Source organism: Rattus norvegicus, chromosome 7, assembly GCF_036323735.1.
Source record: "Rattus norvegicus strain BN/NHsdMcwi chromosome 7, GRCr8, whole genome shotgun sequence".
Taxonomy (NCBI): domain Eukaryota; kingdom Metazoa; phylum Chordata; class Mammalia; order Rodentia; family Muridae; genus Rattus; species Rattus norvegicus.
Genome location: NC_086025.1, coordinates 31,233,431 through 31,251,941, shown reverse-complemented (window position 1 = coordinate 31,251,941; position 18,511 = coordinate 31,233,431). Strand labels below are relative to the sequence as shown.

At 39.0% G+C, this 18,511-nt stretch overlaps 1 protein-coding gene across 21 annotated transcripts in view; it reads right to left on the bottom strand.

Annotated features, from left to right (window-relative positions):
* Nucleotides 1-18,511, bottom strand: part of Cep83 (centrosomal protein 83) — a 109,316-nt gene that overhangs the window by 24,572 nt on the left and 66,233 nt on the right. For 8 of the 21 annotated variants that reach the window (XM_063264027.1, XM_063264030.1, XM_063264032.1 and 5 more), the window contains 5 exons: nucleotides 17,993-18,164; nucleotides 17,735-17,884; nucleotides 5,371-5,446; nucleotides 2,875-3,032; nucleotides 876-1,005 (listed from right to left, as the gene is read on the bottom strand). In XM_063264027.1, coding sequence (XP_063120097.1) covers nucleotides 876-1,005; nucleotides 2,875-3,032; nucleotides 5,371-5,446; nucleotides 17,735-17,884; nucleotides 17,993-18,164 — 686 coding nt within the window. Of the gene's footprint in view, nucleotides 1-875; nucleotides 4,137-5,370; nucleotides 5,447-17,734; nucleotides 17,885-17,992; nucleotides 18,165-18,511 lie in introns of those variants that run through there. The other 13 variants (XM_063264031.1, NM_001014266.2, XM_008765317.4 and 10 more) reach the window with 7 other exon arrangements.

Below are 18,511 nucleotides of genomic sequence, written 5' to 3'. Positions count from 1 at the left end.
AAAACACTTAAACCTTATCCGATAATATACAGATATTAAGATACCTGTATACCTAGGGCATATTTCTTTTAATCACCTTGTCTTTCTTCTTCACACCCAATGTCATATGGAGAAAACCCATGAACTGAAGACTTATCAACCACACACAGGCTTGTCTGTCCGCACACTCCAGGTCTGCTGAACACTGCAGCAAGGAGCGTCAGCTGAGGACGGTACCACACCCTGTGTAGTAGGGACAGCTGTGACGTACTGACTAGATGAATCATTTGGCTACGTAACTTCATGAAGTACTGGACTGTTTCCAAGAACATGCACATATGCCTACAGAGGACAAATGTGAGACAGCACCAAAGTAGGACCCGTCAGAGTTGCAGAAGCCAAGAAGTCCAAGATCCTACTGCTGGGGCAAGAGGACTTTTGTTTCTCTATTTTTTGAGTTGGAAACAAACACTCCTTTTGTTGTTGTTGAAACAGGCATGCAGCCTGTGTAGATCACTAGTGGCTTTGGCTAATCTAGAATTTGGCAGAGATCTTGGATAATTCTTACCAATGAGCTCTATCCCTGGCCCAGACTTAACCACAAAAGCAATCTTATAGGTGCTAAGTGTAATTGAAACAGGTCTAGTCAGATTGTGACTTAGGTGAAGGATGAGTCAAACATGTTTGTATAAGTTGGCTCTGGAAAAATATCGCTTATAAGAAGATATATATTAGCTCTAAAATATTTTAGAAATGCACCTATGAGTTGGATTTTCCCAACTGTCTGCAAAATGAAAACAGAATGTGATGTTCAGGCATCAAGTTAAGTTACACATCTACTCGTGCACACAGTTTCACAGACCAGGAATCATTACAGCTCACTAAGAACGACTTGCCTTTTTCTGAGCAGTTGCTGCCCGCTGCAGTTTCTCTTTTGCTTGATTGTACTTTTCCTCTCTGTCTGTGATACGCTCATGAAGCTTATGCTTTTCTTCCAACCACTGTATCTGCTTTTCCTCCAGTGTCCTGGCAGAGAGTATTACACAAACCAAGGAATGTAACAGAAATTCTTAGATCAAATCGCAAGTGTCCTCAAACTCCCTGCCTACCTGACCATGCCCTCCCCTTTCCAGCTATAGTGACTCCTATGTGGCCACATATTTCCTCACATTGTTGCTATAGAGCAAGTCTTATGAATATGACACTATTTAGAAAAAACATGTATACTGTTTACACGAAGCCCTTTAGAATTAATACATCTGTTGTGTCTTTTACCTGTTAGGAAACTGAAGTTTAGAGCATTTAAAGTTGTGTAAAGAAACATGTCTACTTACTGACAGTAAGCACTTAAAATCTAAACAATAATTATAAATATCAGGATACGGAAACTGTGACTAATACAGACAGTTAAAAACCAAGCCTGATGCCTGGTGTGGTAGCTAGAATCTTTAACTCCAGCAGTACAGCGGCCTGGGCAACCTGATCTCTCTGGGCTCAAGGCCAGCCTGTTCTATAAAGCAAATTCAAGGACAGTCAGGGCTACATAGTACATATAGGCAATCTAAAAGGGGGAAAATTAAGCTTGATATTAAGCCTTAATGCAGAATGCTTTCTGTGTAGAATAAATTTTATATAAATGTTATTTTAAGTTGTATCCCAGCAATAACATAATCTAAAAGCTATTCTGCATACTCATCTATAATACCAATTTTAGTATCAATACCATGGTCACTAAAAATCAAAATAACAAATCCCATCATGTTAGATTGCTTGTCATTTACTCCTATAGATTCTAAATACATTAGTTGGAACAAAAGTTTAATTCTACTGACTTAAAAACTCAGTATGTTGTTTTGTCTTTGAGAATTTAGCTCAGAGTCATTCACATGCTAAGCACATTTTTGCTGACCTAGGTTCCTAGTCCAGTTAAGGTATTTGGAGCAATGTAATGACTATCTGTCCGAAACCAATAGTGGATTACTTAAATCTGTTAGCCACACTGTATGCCATTACAATTCTTAAGCTCATTTTAATCAAATGCTTGAGGATCACAAGATAGAAATTTTTCTTTTCAAAAAGGAAGAAAAGTAAGCTAGATCCTCTGGAACGTCAGAGCACATTATGGAGATGTACGTTCCTCACTGACTCTCCATACATAAAGCACAGACAAGCTTTACAACAGGAAAACCTGCAGAGAAAACATTTGATATGTTAAGACTGAATTAAGGATTTGGAAAGAAAACTGTCCTATAGATAAATAAAAATAACATGCTATAAAAACAAAGGAAATAGAAAACAATATTCTACATTTAATGTTTCTTTTTGCTTTTTTAAAATTTATTTCTGTGGTGCTAGGAATCAAGCCAGGGCCTGTCTCAACATACTAAGCCAGACAACTCTGCTGAATTACATGCGGAGCCCCATTTCCTCACAACATTTCCTAGAGAATAAAATCCTGAGCATACCCAGTGCATTTTTCTTACTAGTATACAGTTTACCAGCAGCAATTTCAAGATGTAAAGAATGTAATTAAGTAGACAACTTTTCAAAAGGGAAATCCAAAGGACTAGTTCTAAGAAGCCTGTGTGTGTTTGCAACACTCCACAACCAAATCGTTCTGCTCTCTGGTTTTCAAGACGGATTTGGGGAATCATAGTCAGGTTTGCTAAATGAATAAAGGTTTCTCATTAAGAGTTTTGAGAATACTATACTCAGATACAATTTTAAAGGTCTTTTGTCCATGCCTAAAATTTTTAGGAGCAACTTAGGAGCAAAAGTTCATTTTATAAAAGGAGAAAGTAACTTCCTACATATACACTCAGGGTCCCAATCATCAGCAGAATACACTTTACACAGCAGAAAACACAAGTTTATATACAAAAGAGCAAACTCTACTTTTCAACTTCTAGTTGCACTTTTTCAGCTTGGCTTCTTAAATGTCGGCACTCTTGCTTTAACCTCTCCACCATGTCCTTCAGCATTTGGTTTGAATTCAGCAAGTCATTCTCTGACTGCGTCAGTGAGGTCACTTGGATCTGTAAATGACTGATTTGCTTAAAGGAAAAAAGAGAAATAGAAAGCCACTGAGATATCCATGGAGGCATGTGAGGCGCAGAGCCCCCCCTCATGAATGCTCTCCCAGGAGGTGAGGCACGCAGGGATGCCCTGTAAACGAGACAACACACAGCAAGGCTGGGTCATTTCTCATCTAACCCAAGCATTTAAACTGCACTCAGAACTCAGCTACTGACTTCTTCCCTTTCATCCCCAATGGGCATGGCAAAGAGGATTGGGGAGTAGGTGCTTTGGGAAGGAGATTGGCAGACAGTCTCCTGTTACAAAGCCATTCTTCTCTCTACCACAAGAGATTTTAAAAGCAAGCCAGCAGGGAAAACAGTTTCGGGAGCATTGTTTTCCCTAAGCACGAATTAGATCAGCTACCCTACCAGAAAGGCTACTCTCCGAGTACTCAGGAGCTGCTGGGCATGAACATAGGAAGAGTCACTATAATCCTGTTCTTCAAATGTTTCCAAGCTTTCTGTATGCCCCAGTACTGAGAAGGAGAAAGATGCTTTGAGAAATCTAATAAATATGCTATGGATTCCTTAGCCTCTATAGAGCAATGGTTCTCAACCTGTGGACACAACCCCTTTGGGGGTCAAATGACCCTTTCACAAGGGCTGTATATCAGATATCCTACATATCGAATATTTATATTACAATTCATAACAGTAGTAAAATTAAAGTTATAAAGTAACAATAAAAATAAAGTTACAGTTGGGGTGACCACAGCATGAGGAACTGTCTTAAAGGGTGGCAGCATTAGGAAGGCTGAGAACCACTGCTCTAGAGCCATTTATCAGTACATGTATCAAAGTCATAGGCTTTACTCCACCCTTACCCTTTGTAAAGTTGTCACAACAGACCTCACTAGGGACAATTATGTACCTACATCTTTCATAGGCCATTTCTACTTCATCAGCTAATAATCAAGTCTTCATTTTTGTTTCACTTCAAATTCTCTTTAGCCATCCTCTGAAAGACCTTGCAGAGTTGACAGAATCAAGACATAAACCTAAAGAACCCGCCCTAAGCCCAGGATGCAGCGCAGCAGTACAGCATACTTACCTAATTATTCAGACACACAGTGGTGGTCCCTGCCATCACCAAAAACAAAATGTCATCATAAGATTTAAGAGTCAAAAGAAAAAGGGTCGGTTGGGGATTTAGCTCAGTGGTAGAGCGCTTGCCTAGCGAGCGCAAGGCCCTGGGTTCGGTCCCCAGCTCCGAAAAAAAAAAAAAGAAAAAAAAAAAAAAGTAAGAAAAGAAAAAGGGTCTTGCTACACAGCCAAGGCAGGCCTCAAACTCATGATCTTTCTGCTTCAGCCTCCCAAGTGCTAGGATTACAGGCAAGTACTACCACAGCTAACAAAAGCAAGACTCTTGGTAGAATAAATTAGCGAAGTGGGAAATAACCTACTTATAAAAGCCATATAAGATAAGACTGTATATGTCCATGGTGCAATTACTAGAATACAGTGACATGGCATGTCTCAGATTTCCATTTTATAATAAATTTCTTCATGTAGCACTTACTTTAAAAAAAATACAGGAGTGGGCAGTATTAACTCTTTACTACAGCTTCTGAACTAAGTAACCTTGAAGAAACTTAACTCTAGATCCACAGGATGGCAGAAACCCCAGTGTCTGAGTATTGTGCCTGGCCAACTGAGGCTCCATAAGTGCACACACAAAGCAGTGTCAGCTGACATGCAAGCATTATTCTCTCTCAACTAAGGTCCCAGAAATGCATGTGCAAGGCAGTGTCAGCCAGTGGGGAAAGTTCTAAATGTAATCCTCATCACTCATAATCTAAGGAAACAGAAACATTCCAAGCAAAATAAAAAGACAGAAACAATATTCTTCTATATTTTACCCAACATTATAAAAACATTGCTTTTAACTAAAATAAAAATTTCTTCCCATAAGCACAACTCTTAAATTTCAGACAGATATAGCAAGAAAACAAAACCAAAACAACAAAAATCTATAACATGTCACAGAATATTTTTACATGTGTAACTAGAAATCCTGGATATTTCTAATTTTAAAATTAAGAATGTCAAAATATTTGTCACTTTAACTGTAACAAAAAATTTGTCCGAGGCCACCACATACCACTATATTTAAGATAAACAGCAAAAGTAAAAGCAAGTCTACTAAATTATAGCAGAAAAGTTGAAACATTTTATCTTTACATAACAGCTTCATCAGTATGAATTATGGTGATCAGATTACAAATCACCAATTATGATTAACTGCAAGAGCTACATAAAACAGACTTAAAAGAAGCATTCAATGAAATAAAAGCAAACTGCATTGCAATCATACCTGTTTCAGTTCAGAATTTTCAAGTTTTTCTTTCTCTGCTTTTTCGGTATTCACAATTTGTTGTTGAAGTTTTAACCTGAAAACCATAACCAAGCAAAGAAATTATGAATCAATAATTCATTTATTTCACTGAACTGGGCAATCGTTCTACAGAATGGTTGTTTGGCAATAGGCACTGCACGATATATAATCCTAAATATTTAGACTCCTGGCAGCAATATTCTATTCACATAAAACAAGATGAATGACAGCATTGGCAACAGACACGGAGTGTGGAAGAGTGGCTGCTCTACGATGGGACCTGGAGGATTCTACATGGAGACACCGAGAGCAATGATTTGCTGGTGTTGGGTTTCTGTTTGGTTTGGTTTTTGGGACAGGGTTTTGTATGTAGTCTTGACTGTCCTGGAACTCACTCTGTAGACCAGGCTGGCCTCAGACTCAGAGATCTGCCTGCCTCTGCCTCCTACGTACTGAAATTAAAGGTGTAGTACCCAGCTAGTAGTAAGGGTTTAGTAAACACAGAGAACAGTTTTTACAACCTGGCCTTCAGTGCTGCTGTTCAGAATGTGTGCTTACAGCAACAGAAACTAATTTAGAAACCACGTCTAATCTATACAGCTTACAGATTCTACAAATTACTACTCTGCTTTCAATTTGCAAGATTATATATATATATATATATATATCTAAAGAATAGGAGCTAGTACAGAATACTATCCTGCACCCTATAAAACACCTGGCAACTTTTCATCCTTGAGCTAAATGGACGTAAAATGCAATTTGCATGGTCAGCCACACCTTAAGTGACATCGACTACTCTATAGAAAAACATCGTACTAGTTAGTTTGGGACCATGACACCCTCACATTTTTCCTTTAAATTACTTAGAATAACTTTTAAATGAAATATTTTTTAAAGGGATTGAAAAGATGGCTTACTGGTTAAGAGCACTTGCTGCTCTTACAGATGGCCTGGCTTTGGCTCCTGAATGTTGGTCTATAACATCTGGAATTCTAGTTCCCTCTTCTCACCTTGGCAGGCACAGGCACACACATTACATGTGTGTAAATGTAAGCAAAATGAATTAAAATTTAATTGATTACCTTCTTCAATACTTTATCTCAAACCAAACAAACAATGTTTTCCTGCCTTTCCTGCCCAGTTAGAATGCATTCCTTAGGGCTACAATACTCAAAGAGCACAGACCTGTGCTTTAAACATAGTTAAGATTTCAATAAATGTTTGTTACTGACTCCTAATCTATGTAAATCCTGAATCTGACTCTGGATGGCTGTGATGAACACAAAGCAATGTGGGAACCCCTGCAATTACCTTCCTGCTTCTTAAGAGGTTTACATATCATAACCAGGCCAGAAACACAGATCTAAAGGGAAGACCCAGTCTCCCTTGTTCTTCACAATCAGGCACAATCTTATTTCATTAATTCCAGTTATATTTTTACTCTTTCAATTGTGTGTGTGTGTGTGTGTGTGTGTACACATGTATGACAACCCTGCTTTCTCAATATTGTGCTCATTTGCCCCATTAAATATTTATCTTTTTGCCTTCAGATTTTTCTTTCATGTTAGCCCATCTTGACCTCCAACTTATTATGCAGTCACAAGATGGCTATAAACTTCGGATCCTCCTGTGTCCACTTCTGCACAGGCCAGTGCATCACTCCACCTGGTTTTAGGCACTGCTCAAAAACCTATTCCAGGGCTTCACAGATGCTAGGCAAGCATGGTACCACTCTACATACCTAGCCCCTTTCTATTAAATGTTCATGATGAAACTGTGAGAGTTCAGATTATTATGGTAGGTTAGGGTCAGAATAAGAAAACTTAGGCTCTAAATGTATCTCACTGAGGTCAAGAATTTGGATAAACTATCAATAAGTAAGGAAGAAAACCCCTAAACTCAAGGTTGTGGAATGACTGATAATAAATGACACAGATAAGAATAAAAACAACAATGCCTTACATAAAGAGGCTGAGGGTGAAGAGGCAATGTGAGAGCGTATAATTACCAGAGAGGACAGATGATGTTGTGGCCTGCAGGCCCTTCTAGAAGATAATAGACTTTAACATAAAATTAGTGTATAAGTACTATGAAGGTTTAAAAACAACGCAATGGTTTTAAATCACAGTGACAAAAGAATTCAAGAAAAGTAGGAACCGTTTCAAAAGACAAATTGTGAAGTAAAATGTATGTCTCTTGATTATTATAGGCTTTAAAGATTTAAGATGTGTCACAAGTCAAAAAGAGTCTTATAAAAATGGAAAGTACAAAATAAATGAAATTAATTTTTATTAGGGGATTAATGAAGGCTATGTAGAGAGGCAGAATTTGAATTGGCTGTAAAGGGAAATGTAAATGTCTAAAACAAAGAAACTAAATATATACTGTAGGTGAAGCGTATAAATCAAACATGACCTTAACCAAACACGATTAAGAGCACTCTTCATCTTGGAAACTAAGGGTTACTTTTTATTGGTGTGATAAGCACCATGACAAGGCCAACTTGGGGACCAAAGAGTTTATTTTAGCTTACAGTGTATACAGTCCACTATCCAGGGAAGTCAGGGCAAGAACTCAAGAAACTAATGCAGAGGCCACGGAGGATCAATGCTCACTGCCTTACTCTTCACGGCTTGCTCACCCTGCTTTCTGGTAGCACCCAGGACCACCCGCCCACAGGTGGCACCACTCTCTACAAGTTGAGCCCACCCACATCAATCATTAATCAGGAAAATGCCCCACAGGTTGGCCCAGGGACCAGTCTGATGTGGGCAGTTTCTCAGTTGAGGTTCTTTCTTCTGGAATGATTTTAGTTTGTATTGAGATGAGGGGCGGGGAAGGGGGAAACTAACCAGGACAAAAGGCAAGTTGGCAGAGAAGAAAGGGCTACCTTCCAGTGTCTTCAGTGAGAGTAAAACAACTAAAGGAAGAGGATTACATCTTGGAAGTGAATGGGTCTAAGAGAAGACGAAGAATGGACAGGCCTATGGGATGATAAAATAGACTCGACAATGGATGAATAAGGATGCAGTGAGCTACATAGCTAAACATGGAGAGTCCAACAGTACGGATGATTAATGGCAAGAGATGGGACACAGGGAGAGTTTGAGCAAGACACCAAAGACTCTATGACTGTTGAAAAATTACCTAGTAGACTATAACAGGGAAAGGAAAACTGGGGATAAATTATATGCAACAAATGCCGAAAGAAAAACCATTTCAACCAAACTTGGTGAAATCTGAAAACAAGAATAGAGATAGCACTGCCTATCAACCCGGCTATCTGTTGTTGGAAGGGAAAAGAAGGAATCATTTCCACTTCAAGGGGCTGGAGGCTGTATGCAGGCTGGAGATTGTATGCCCTCTCAGAATTCAGTGAGAGACTTTAAAAGAAAATGTTGAATTGCGAAAATTCTCTGGTAGTAGAATAAAAGAGGCTACATCAGACTGCTGTTCAAGAGAGCTTTGCTGGTGTGTGCCTCAGTGTGATAGTGCAAGACCTAAGGTTAAATGCCCAGCACTGGGGGAGGGAGGGGAGGGGAACCTGAGGGAGGAGAAGGGGGAGAGAAAGAAGGTTAATAAACTGGCAGTAAGAGATTAGGAAGTGAAGGATAAGTTAGAGAACAATAAACTATAATTATACTTTACATATAACCATGGAAGCAGAAAGAGGAAGTAGGATGGAGGGCCAAGCTATAAGCGAGAATTCAGCTGTAGAAGAGCTGAACTGGAAACTCTGGAATAACAGTAAGACAGAACTGTTTCAAATCCCTGCCAACTTTGGTGACCGAGTCTAGGGTTACTATGTCATGCAGCTGATATGCTATTTGATCTCTCAACAGATATTTACTAAGTGATCATAAGTATTGAGCCTAATTTTAACTGTTATGGAAACATTAAAAATAAAGACAGAGGCCCTGCTCTTAACAGTTCAACAGTTCTATCTGATAAGACGATCACTGGTGATGGAAATTATCTGAAAGTTTCAATTGGAAAAAGTCCTAGCCTCATGCTGCTACTGAGTGCCATGTAGACAGTATACACGAGGAACTGGAATTTTAGTTAATTTAAACTCAGATTTAAATAGTTCTGTGTGAGCAGCACTACCATATTCAGTGGCAACGGATCTTGCCTTTATATGATGTTTATATGTCCATTAGCAAGGGAAAGCAGGTAGTGGGACAAGCAAGAAAAGCAGTCTATGATTCCTCCTCAGGAGGACAGAGCCCTGAATACCATCTTTCTAAAGCAAGTGTCCTGTTCTCAAATGCTGGAAACTGACTGGCCATTGTTTACTAAGAGGGAATATCTGGAAAAGATACGAGGCCACTGAAGCAAAGCATTGCTAGAGAGTCATGATACAACCCACACCTCAGTCAGGGCACACGACAGGACACAACATGATACAACCCACACATCAGTCAAAGCACGCAACAGGGATCTCTGCACCTCTCAGATGCTCTCACACGCCTTCGCCTGTCACTTACTCAGCAGTCCAGACTGTAAAGGGACTGGTTTAAAAGTCTGATCATACCTCCTGATAAGGCGATACACAACAGATAATTCTTCTCAAAATATAAATGGAAAATAGGGCATATTGAATGATTTTCAAAAGGTTCAATATCCACCTATGGGCAAGCCAAATAAACAACAAAGCAATGATGTCAAACCGGAAAAGATTAAGTTACACAAAAGACAAATTATTTTAGAAGATATCACTACAGACAATTCTCTTAAACGTCTAAGCCTGTTCCTTTACTAGTCACTGCTTTAATTTCTTCTATTCGCTTCTGATATCAAAACACACATTTCCTCTCTATCACTGCAGACAAGTGGGCACATACCCTGGCTTAGCTAGTGCCTCATTCCTCTTGAAACACCAAGAGGCCCAAAGATGAGCATATGAACCACATGCAAACCACTTTCTAGATTTTCCAAACTAGAACTGGCAAGTAACTGCCCTTTTTACACTTACATTTGAACATACAGTGCTTGCCTGACAGAGAAAACGACAGAAAATAAGCCAACAAGGAAAAAGGGAAGAGGAGGAAGAATAATAAGAAGGAAATAAATTCTATCCGCTCATAGCTTAGTTGTAGATTTTTTTGTGTCCAAGAAAAAAACAAACAGCGAAATCCTTATCCTTTCTACAAGTTATGTGGAAACAAAGTCTCCTTAATTTGAGTAAGACTGCTGCTGTTAAGGAAAGTTGATTATACACTTAGCCTTCTGTAATTTTTACATAGTTAAATTTACAGGTAACTAAACTTAACAAACTGAATAAATACGTGGTACATCAGTCTTCTAAAGTAGAAAGTGAGTATACGTGCACAGTCAAGCACACATACACAAGCACTTGTCTATGTAAACACACGAGAAGACCAGGCATTGGCACTGTGATGTCTTCAATTGCTTCTCCATCTTATTTTTTGAGGTAGGGTCTCTCACTGAACCATAAACTTGCTTGTATGGGGTTTTTACCTGGTGCTATGGATCCAAGCTCAGGTCCTCATGCTAGTGCAGCAAGCACTTTACCCACTGAGTCATCACCCTGCCATAACAAAATAACTTACAAAACATTATTCTTTGCTGTATTACAGATTAGTGGTGAATAAGCACCTTCAAGAAAACAAAACACTAGCACATAATAACACGGTACCTCTAAGGCACACCTTGATGTCCAGCAGATCAGCTACTCACCATGTAGGGTCATTTTTAAATAATGGATTTTTTAACATTATTTACACTTTTTCCTGTCAGGACCCACTTTTTCCACTTTTTAGTCTCTGACCTACCATTAGATGCTACTGAGTAGAAGCTACACTAACATTTACTTTAGTGAAAAATAAACATAGACTTAGGAGATGTGATTAAATTTATAAATCAGTAAATCAGACATGACATCAATTATACAACATTCCGAAGGGAAAGAATTGTACAATCTTGAGAAGTTCTCCTTCTATCAAATATTATGTGTTCAACACGTCCTTATTTTAAAATGTCTGGGGTCAATCACACATGATAAATAAATGACCTGGAGAAAGTCAAGAAGAATAAAAAACAAATTCTCAAAAGTGAGTGGTGAAATAATAATTTATGTTATTGACAAGTTAAAGATAAAAACTGATTTGTATTTCATTAAATGTTGCCAAATAAAATAAAACAAGAACTATGGGTCAAGTACACTATTGTGGTAACAACAAAATGTAAACATTTTATCACTGTGGCTATGGACGCTAAAAGCCAGAGGAGTAGATGCACATTCAAACAGAAAACATTCTAAATGGCTGAGAGCATGATACAGTCAAACACACGGGTTTGTCCCTAGGAGGGTAGAGATCAGAAAGTCTCAGAGACACTGTCTTGAACAGTTAGGTAACATATGAACCTAAATGCAAAAGATGAGCAAGACTGGCACTTAAGTCCATCACAGATTTATGATTTTAGAATCAGCCACCTCAGCAGGCAGAGGCAGGTGAATGTCTATGACTTGGAGGCCAGCCTGGTGCACAGAGAGCATTCTAGGACAGCCAGGGTTACACAGAAAAACCCCGTCTCAAAAAAACAAGACAAAACAAAACCAAAAAAAAAAAGAAAAGAAAAAAGAAAACCCCAGAGGCTAGACTATATAACTACATATTGTATAGAAACTGTATTTTACAAAAAGAAAATAATGCAGAAAATTTAGAAAGTTGACAAAAATGCACCAGACAACATGTATAAAACATGCATAGTAATAACATCAGTAAAATATAAGTGAAGCACAAAAAAGGTGTATTTTGTAATAAAAACCCCATAATTGATCAGCAGAATATAACTTGTAAGTATAGTCCAAATAGCACAGTGGCCATCTTTATGGAGCAGAACTACAAAAAGTCATAGCAGAGACCATGCTAATAATCAGACATTAATACTGACTATTTCATAGAGATCAAATGGACAAATAACAAGTGCAAAGAAAATCTAAATTTCCTAACATAAATGTGTCAAGTCTTACCTGACTTGCAATAGATTAGCTTTAAGTTTTCAACTTTACGATGACGTGAAGGTAGTATGTATTCAGTAGAAACTGTACCTCGAATTTCAATCTTGGCTTGTCCCCAGGCTGGCAGTACACAGTGTGACGTGCTCTCACACAGAGCCGGGGCAGCCCGGGTGGCCATGAGGCTGGGTGGTAGTGATAAATGTCAGCAGAGAGGGGTCGATTACTGTGCAGCCCACATGGAGGAGCACACACTGAAGAGCAACTGCACTCACTGACCTCCACACGTGGTCAGCAGACCCACGACAACTGACTGTACGTGGTCAGTGGACCCACGACAACTGACTGTACGTGGTCAGTGGACCCACGACAACTGACTGTACGTGGTTAGCAGACCCACGACAACTGACTGTACGTGGTTAGCAGACCCACGACAACTGACTGTACATGGTCAGCAGACCCACAACTGACTGTACATGGTTAGCGGACCCACAACAACTGACTGTACATGGTCAGCAGACCCACAACAACTGACTGTACAGTTGGGCAAGAGACAAATGTGCTGACCATTTTGTGCAAATTGTGACACAATCACAATTTGCACAAACCTCGAGGTTAAGACAAATGGCAGAAACTGCCTACAATGGTAATTGCTGGGGCTGGACGGATAACTACATAGTTAAGAACATTTGTGTCTCTTGCAAAGGACCCACTTTCAATTCCCAGCACCCATATGGTGGCTCACAGTCACCTGTAACTCCAGTTCCAGCATATGTTAACACCCTCTTCTAAGCTCTGAGGCATGTGTGCACGCACGCACGCACGCACGCACGCACGCACGCACGCACACAAAAAGTGAATGTCTCTGAACCTAATACTGGCCTTGACATGTGACAGCACAAATGAAAATTAATGTGTTGCATAAAGTAGAAATATTCTCTGATCACAATGATGTAAAAAACAAAATTAATGATAAAATAATAAAAGAGAACCAAGAAGAAAATTCTTTGTTAGTCAAAAAATAATTTTTAAATCTCTCTTAAGGCATAGGATTAAGGTCAATTAAGTCAACTATTTCTACTGTACCAGTGAATAATTAAACATTTTAAAAAGTATTCCTTTAATAGTATTAAAGACTTAGACATAACATTTTTGCCTCCATATATGTACAGGTAACACATGTGTGCTTGGTGCCCAAGAGAGTCAGGAGAGATCAGTGGATCCCTTGAAATGGGAGCAGGTGGTTATGAACCATCTGTAATTGAACCTGGGTCCTTTGCAAGAATGACATGTTCAACTGTCATGCTGTCTCTCCTGCCCTAAAGCTAATTTCTTAGTCAATGAAGAAACTTCCCTCAGCCTGGCACTGAAGCAAGGGTGCCTACCATCTACACTCCTACCCAATGTTACATTGATAACTGCCAGTGCAACTAGATAAAACAACTGGGAGTCTAAAAATTGGTAAAGAACTAAAATCATCTCAACTTCTAAATGAAGTAACCGAGAGTAAAATTAACTCAAACTATTTAGTATACTGACAGAATATAAAATTAACCTATAAAATTTATTGTATATAAATATTAGCAGCTAGAAGACAAAAACAAAATGGAAAATACTTACAACAAGGATTAAATTCTTAGAAAAAAATTAACTTTCAGAGAGAAGGGGAGAAAAAGAGCTCACAAGTGAACCATCAAGATGGCTTAGTCACTAAAGGTGCACATGCTTTTAAGAAGGGGCAGAAAGATTCTGTTCTCAGATGCGACACTACAAAGTCAGTTCTCGCAAAGCTAAATTAATGCAGCTGCAAGGACGCCATGGAGTGGGAAAAACCAATAATATGTCTCCTTACTTGGCCAGCAACTATACTGACAGAATCAGTCCACTAATTTGAAAATCTAGAGCCTTCTTAAAATTTGCAATTTGCAGAGGAAGATTCCGATCGTTAATAATTTAATGTAATTGTACTGCACCTCTTCCAACAGTAACAGCCAAGGTTTCGCTGCAGGTTGCTCTGTACATGACCAAGCGGGACTGTGTACACAGTGCAGGAACCAGAGTGGGTAAATGTAATCTGTCCCCCAAACATGGGACCTGCACCTTGATTACTGACTGTTGCTTCTGAACCAAAAGGGGCAAAAAAATAGGTAGTTACTATTGTTCCTTTTTTGGTTGAAATCACTTCCAGGAATTTTCAGAACTAGTGCCTATTATTTTTCAAGTTATTAATTTACTTCTGTATGATAATTTACTTTTGGGAGATAGATAGTAAAGCCCTGGACATACACACATAGATAGCTGTGGAGCTAGGGTTTGTGAGGACCCCTATAATCCTGGTACTCAGGAAGCTCAGGCAAGTGGATCATGAGGTCAAAGGATACACAGAAAAGAGAAGAGTTCACACAGGGCTGGAAGAGAGCGCTCAGTAGTTAAGAACATTAGTTAGCTACAGTTCCAGGGGGCCCAGCATCAATTCCCAGCACCTACATTTTGGCTTATAACCATCTGTAACTCCAGTTTTATGGGATCCAAAACATTCTGACCTTCACAGGTACCAGGCACACATGTAAAGATACATATGCAGATAAAAACATAAAATAAAAACAAACCTTAAGAATAAGAAACTTCAAGAGGCCACAAACCAGTGAATGGATATATTTAATGTACTTTAAAAGTTAAAAAGTTCAACTAAAAATCCTATAACCAACAAAATCATTCTTTTAAAGTGTTTATTTTATAATAAAGTTCATTTTAAAATTTACAAAAATGAGAAAAATTCCAAATAAAGGTGAGAGAGTTTGTTGCCATAAGATCTAAGCAAAAGAAACCTTCCAGGGTTGTTAACTAGGTAAATGAAGCATAAATTAGCTAGTAACTAATATGCACGCAAAAAAAAAAAAAGAATAAAAGCAGCAGTAACAATTGATATATACACAATTATACAAACTACTATTGTAACAGTATTTGTAAGTACAGTTACTAATGGTTTAAAATTAGTTTTAAAATCTGGTAGTCTGGTAACATTGGCTACAATTTCTTCTAGTTAACCTAAGAAATTGATTCACTGGGGAAAACTCAGTTTGGAGTTATATAGTGCACAGATTATAATTTTTGGCATGAACAACAGAAAGGGGTGTGGACAAAAATGAAAAGGAACAGTTTGTTTATGACTTTGCAATTTTGCAATTAGCTGATTTTTTTTTAAAAGAGGAAAAAACCTAACACAAAGAGGACAGTATTTGAAAAGAACAAGGGGGAAAATGAAATTTAAAGACAGAAAAATCACAAAATAATCAAAGTCTTTCTCTGATCAGTAATTACTTTATAAATGGAAACACATTAAAGGTGCCAATCAAAAGACAGGCATTCATAGAATAGAAAACAGTAAGGTTTGCCCAAATCTGCCTACGAGGCATTCACTGTAAACCTGAGGTACCAAGGAACTGAAAAAGAAAGCATGGGAAAATTAACCCCATACAGACAATAACCAGGCAATTTACCAACAATGAACAAAACAGACTAAACCATAAGCTTAGGGTAGACATGAAGGACATTATAAAGTGAAAGGTCCAATATGCTAGAAATATAACAATTAAAAACATTTTGATGTGAAATGGACCTTCAAAATACAGACAGCTGGTCTGAGGAGACGGCTGAGGAGGTAAAATGTCTGCTGCACCAGCATGAGGACCTGAGTTTCTATTTCTAGAAAACATGCAGAAAGCAGACTATATAGCAACACACTCCTGCAGTTGCAGTGCTGGGAGGCAGAGACAGGAGCATCCTGGAGTTCAATGGCCAGACTGCTTAGCTTGAACACCTAGCTCCAAGTTCAATGAGGCCTTCACCTTAAAAAAATACGGTAGACAACAACATAAGGAGATACCTCAATGTCAGACTGTGGCCACCCATATGTATGAGATCTCACAGAATTAAGGGGAGACTCTGTTACAAAACAACAGGGATTTCAATGTTCTATTTTCAACACAGAAAGAACGGGCACCTCCCTGAAAGGAACTAAATGCAAGTCATTCCTAGTTCTAACAGACAATCCCAGACTGAGATTTTGTTTCTATACCACTCCTCTATTACTCTCCAAGAAAAAAAAAAAAAACCAAAGCACCTTAGAGAGCTCGCTAATTACAGACCCAGAGCAAGGAAGGCCAAAGCAAAGTCTAGCTCACTGGTCTTCATCCTGTGGGTCACAGTCCCTTTGGGACTGAATGTCACTTTCACGGGGCTGGCCTAAAACCATCAGAAAACACAGATACTTAATATTACAATTCACAACAGTAGCAAGATTACAGTTACGAAGTAGCAGTGAAAATAATCTTATGGTTGGGGGTCACCACAACATGAGGAACGTATTAAAATGTCAAAGCACTAGGATCGTGGAGAACTGCGGTCCTGATGCTATGATTTCTATGATGCTAGAACATAGGGAAATCCAGATGCAGAAGAGATCCAAAGTCAAACATGAGGTGAAGCTTGGGAAGACAGGGAGGAAGGATTGCAGGAACCAGAAGGGTCAAGACACCATAAGAAATCCCCCAATATCAACCAGCAGCCTGAGCGCACAGGCACTCAGAGACTGAACTGCCAACCAGGGAGCCTGCATGGCACTGACCTAGGCCCTCCACATGCTACAGTTGTGTAGCTTGATCTTCTTGTGGGACTCCTAGCAGTGGGAGAAGGGGCTGACTCTGACTCTGTTGCCTGCATTTGGAACCTTTCCCCTGACTGGAAAGAAGAGGAGGTGCCTTGATATATCACGGCTGGTTGATATCCAGAAGCTGGCCCTTCTCTGAAGAGAAGCAGACAAGTAAATTGGGGGTGGGTATGTAGGGACCATTTTTGGGATATATAAATAAAATAAAATAATTAATTAAAAACAAAATAGGAAAAGCCTCAGTAAGTGGCAGGAGCTTCAAATCTGAGATAGTTTGCATGTAAAAGCACAGTGCACTTCATAGAAGAAAATAAGAATCTACTAGAATTTACAAAACGGAAGGTACTCAGAATCCCAAATAATGAATGAGCAAGAGATGAGAAAAATACATGAGGAAATTTCAACTGAGAAACACAAGTAGCAACTGCAGAGGCAGGAATGAGGAATGGTGCTAAAGGTAGCAGAAGAATGTCTACTGAGAATGGTTAGTCTCAAGGTACAGCGAAGGCAGGTGAAGATCATTTAACTGAAGAGTGAAAAATAATTCTAGAGTGGACTAACGAATCAAAATGAAGTGAAATAGGTTTGATTTATTGTCTGATTTGAAATGCTAACTTCTTTGTCTTGATTATAATAGAGTTACGTTTACACCACTGTGTCGCCAAACCATCTTAAAATAAGAAGGTCACCTAATGCTCTGCAGTTCCCTCCGGGCTGCCTCCTCTGCCGCCTGGGAGGCCCGCAGCTTCTCTTCACACTGATCCTTTTCCGACTGCCTCCAGACATCATGCTCCACTTTCATTTTCTCTAAGTCTGATAATCTGTTCTCAAGTTCTAGCCTAAAACAACAGATGATAATTACGTTAGCAGAACTACAATAAAGATGATCTGAGAACACAATGTTTTTGCAAAGAAGTTTAACACAAACTATGGGACTAAGTGCTTACTTTTCATCTTGCAAGACCACAAGTTTCTGGTAACCTTCTTCCTTGGCAGCTTGTACTTTACGTATTAATTCACGATCTTTTTCCACCAAGAGCACTTTGTGGTGTTCAACAGTCGACTTGAGAATTTCATTGTCTGACTGCAGTCCTAGTGTATTTTTAAAAGAAAAAGAAACTGTATTCAACATTAACATGAAGTTTACAACTGACCCCAGGAAAAGGACAGGTTGTGAGTGTCCTTCCCCAACCGTGACTTGTGGACACGTTCTGAGGTCCTTACAGAACATCAGTGCATCAGAACTTTACCAAAGTAACTGAGAAACAAAGTAAAACTTGGACGTAATGTTATTGTCACTTTTCAAGCAAATATACACAAATCCTTCAAATAGTTTATACACCCTTGTTTCTTTGACTTTTGGGGGACAGAGATCAGCTGAGATGAATGCCCAAACAGGGTTACTCACGTGACTTGCTACAGGGGTTCTGGAGCTACAGCCCCAGGATACGATAATAAACTAGATG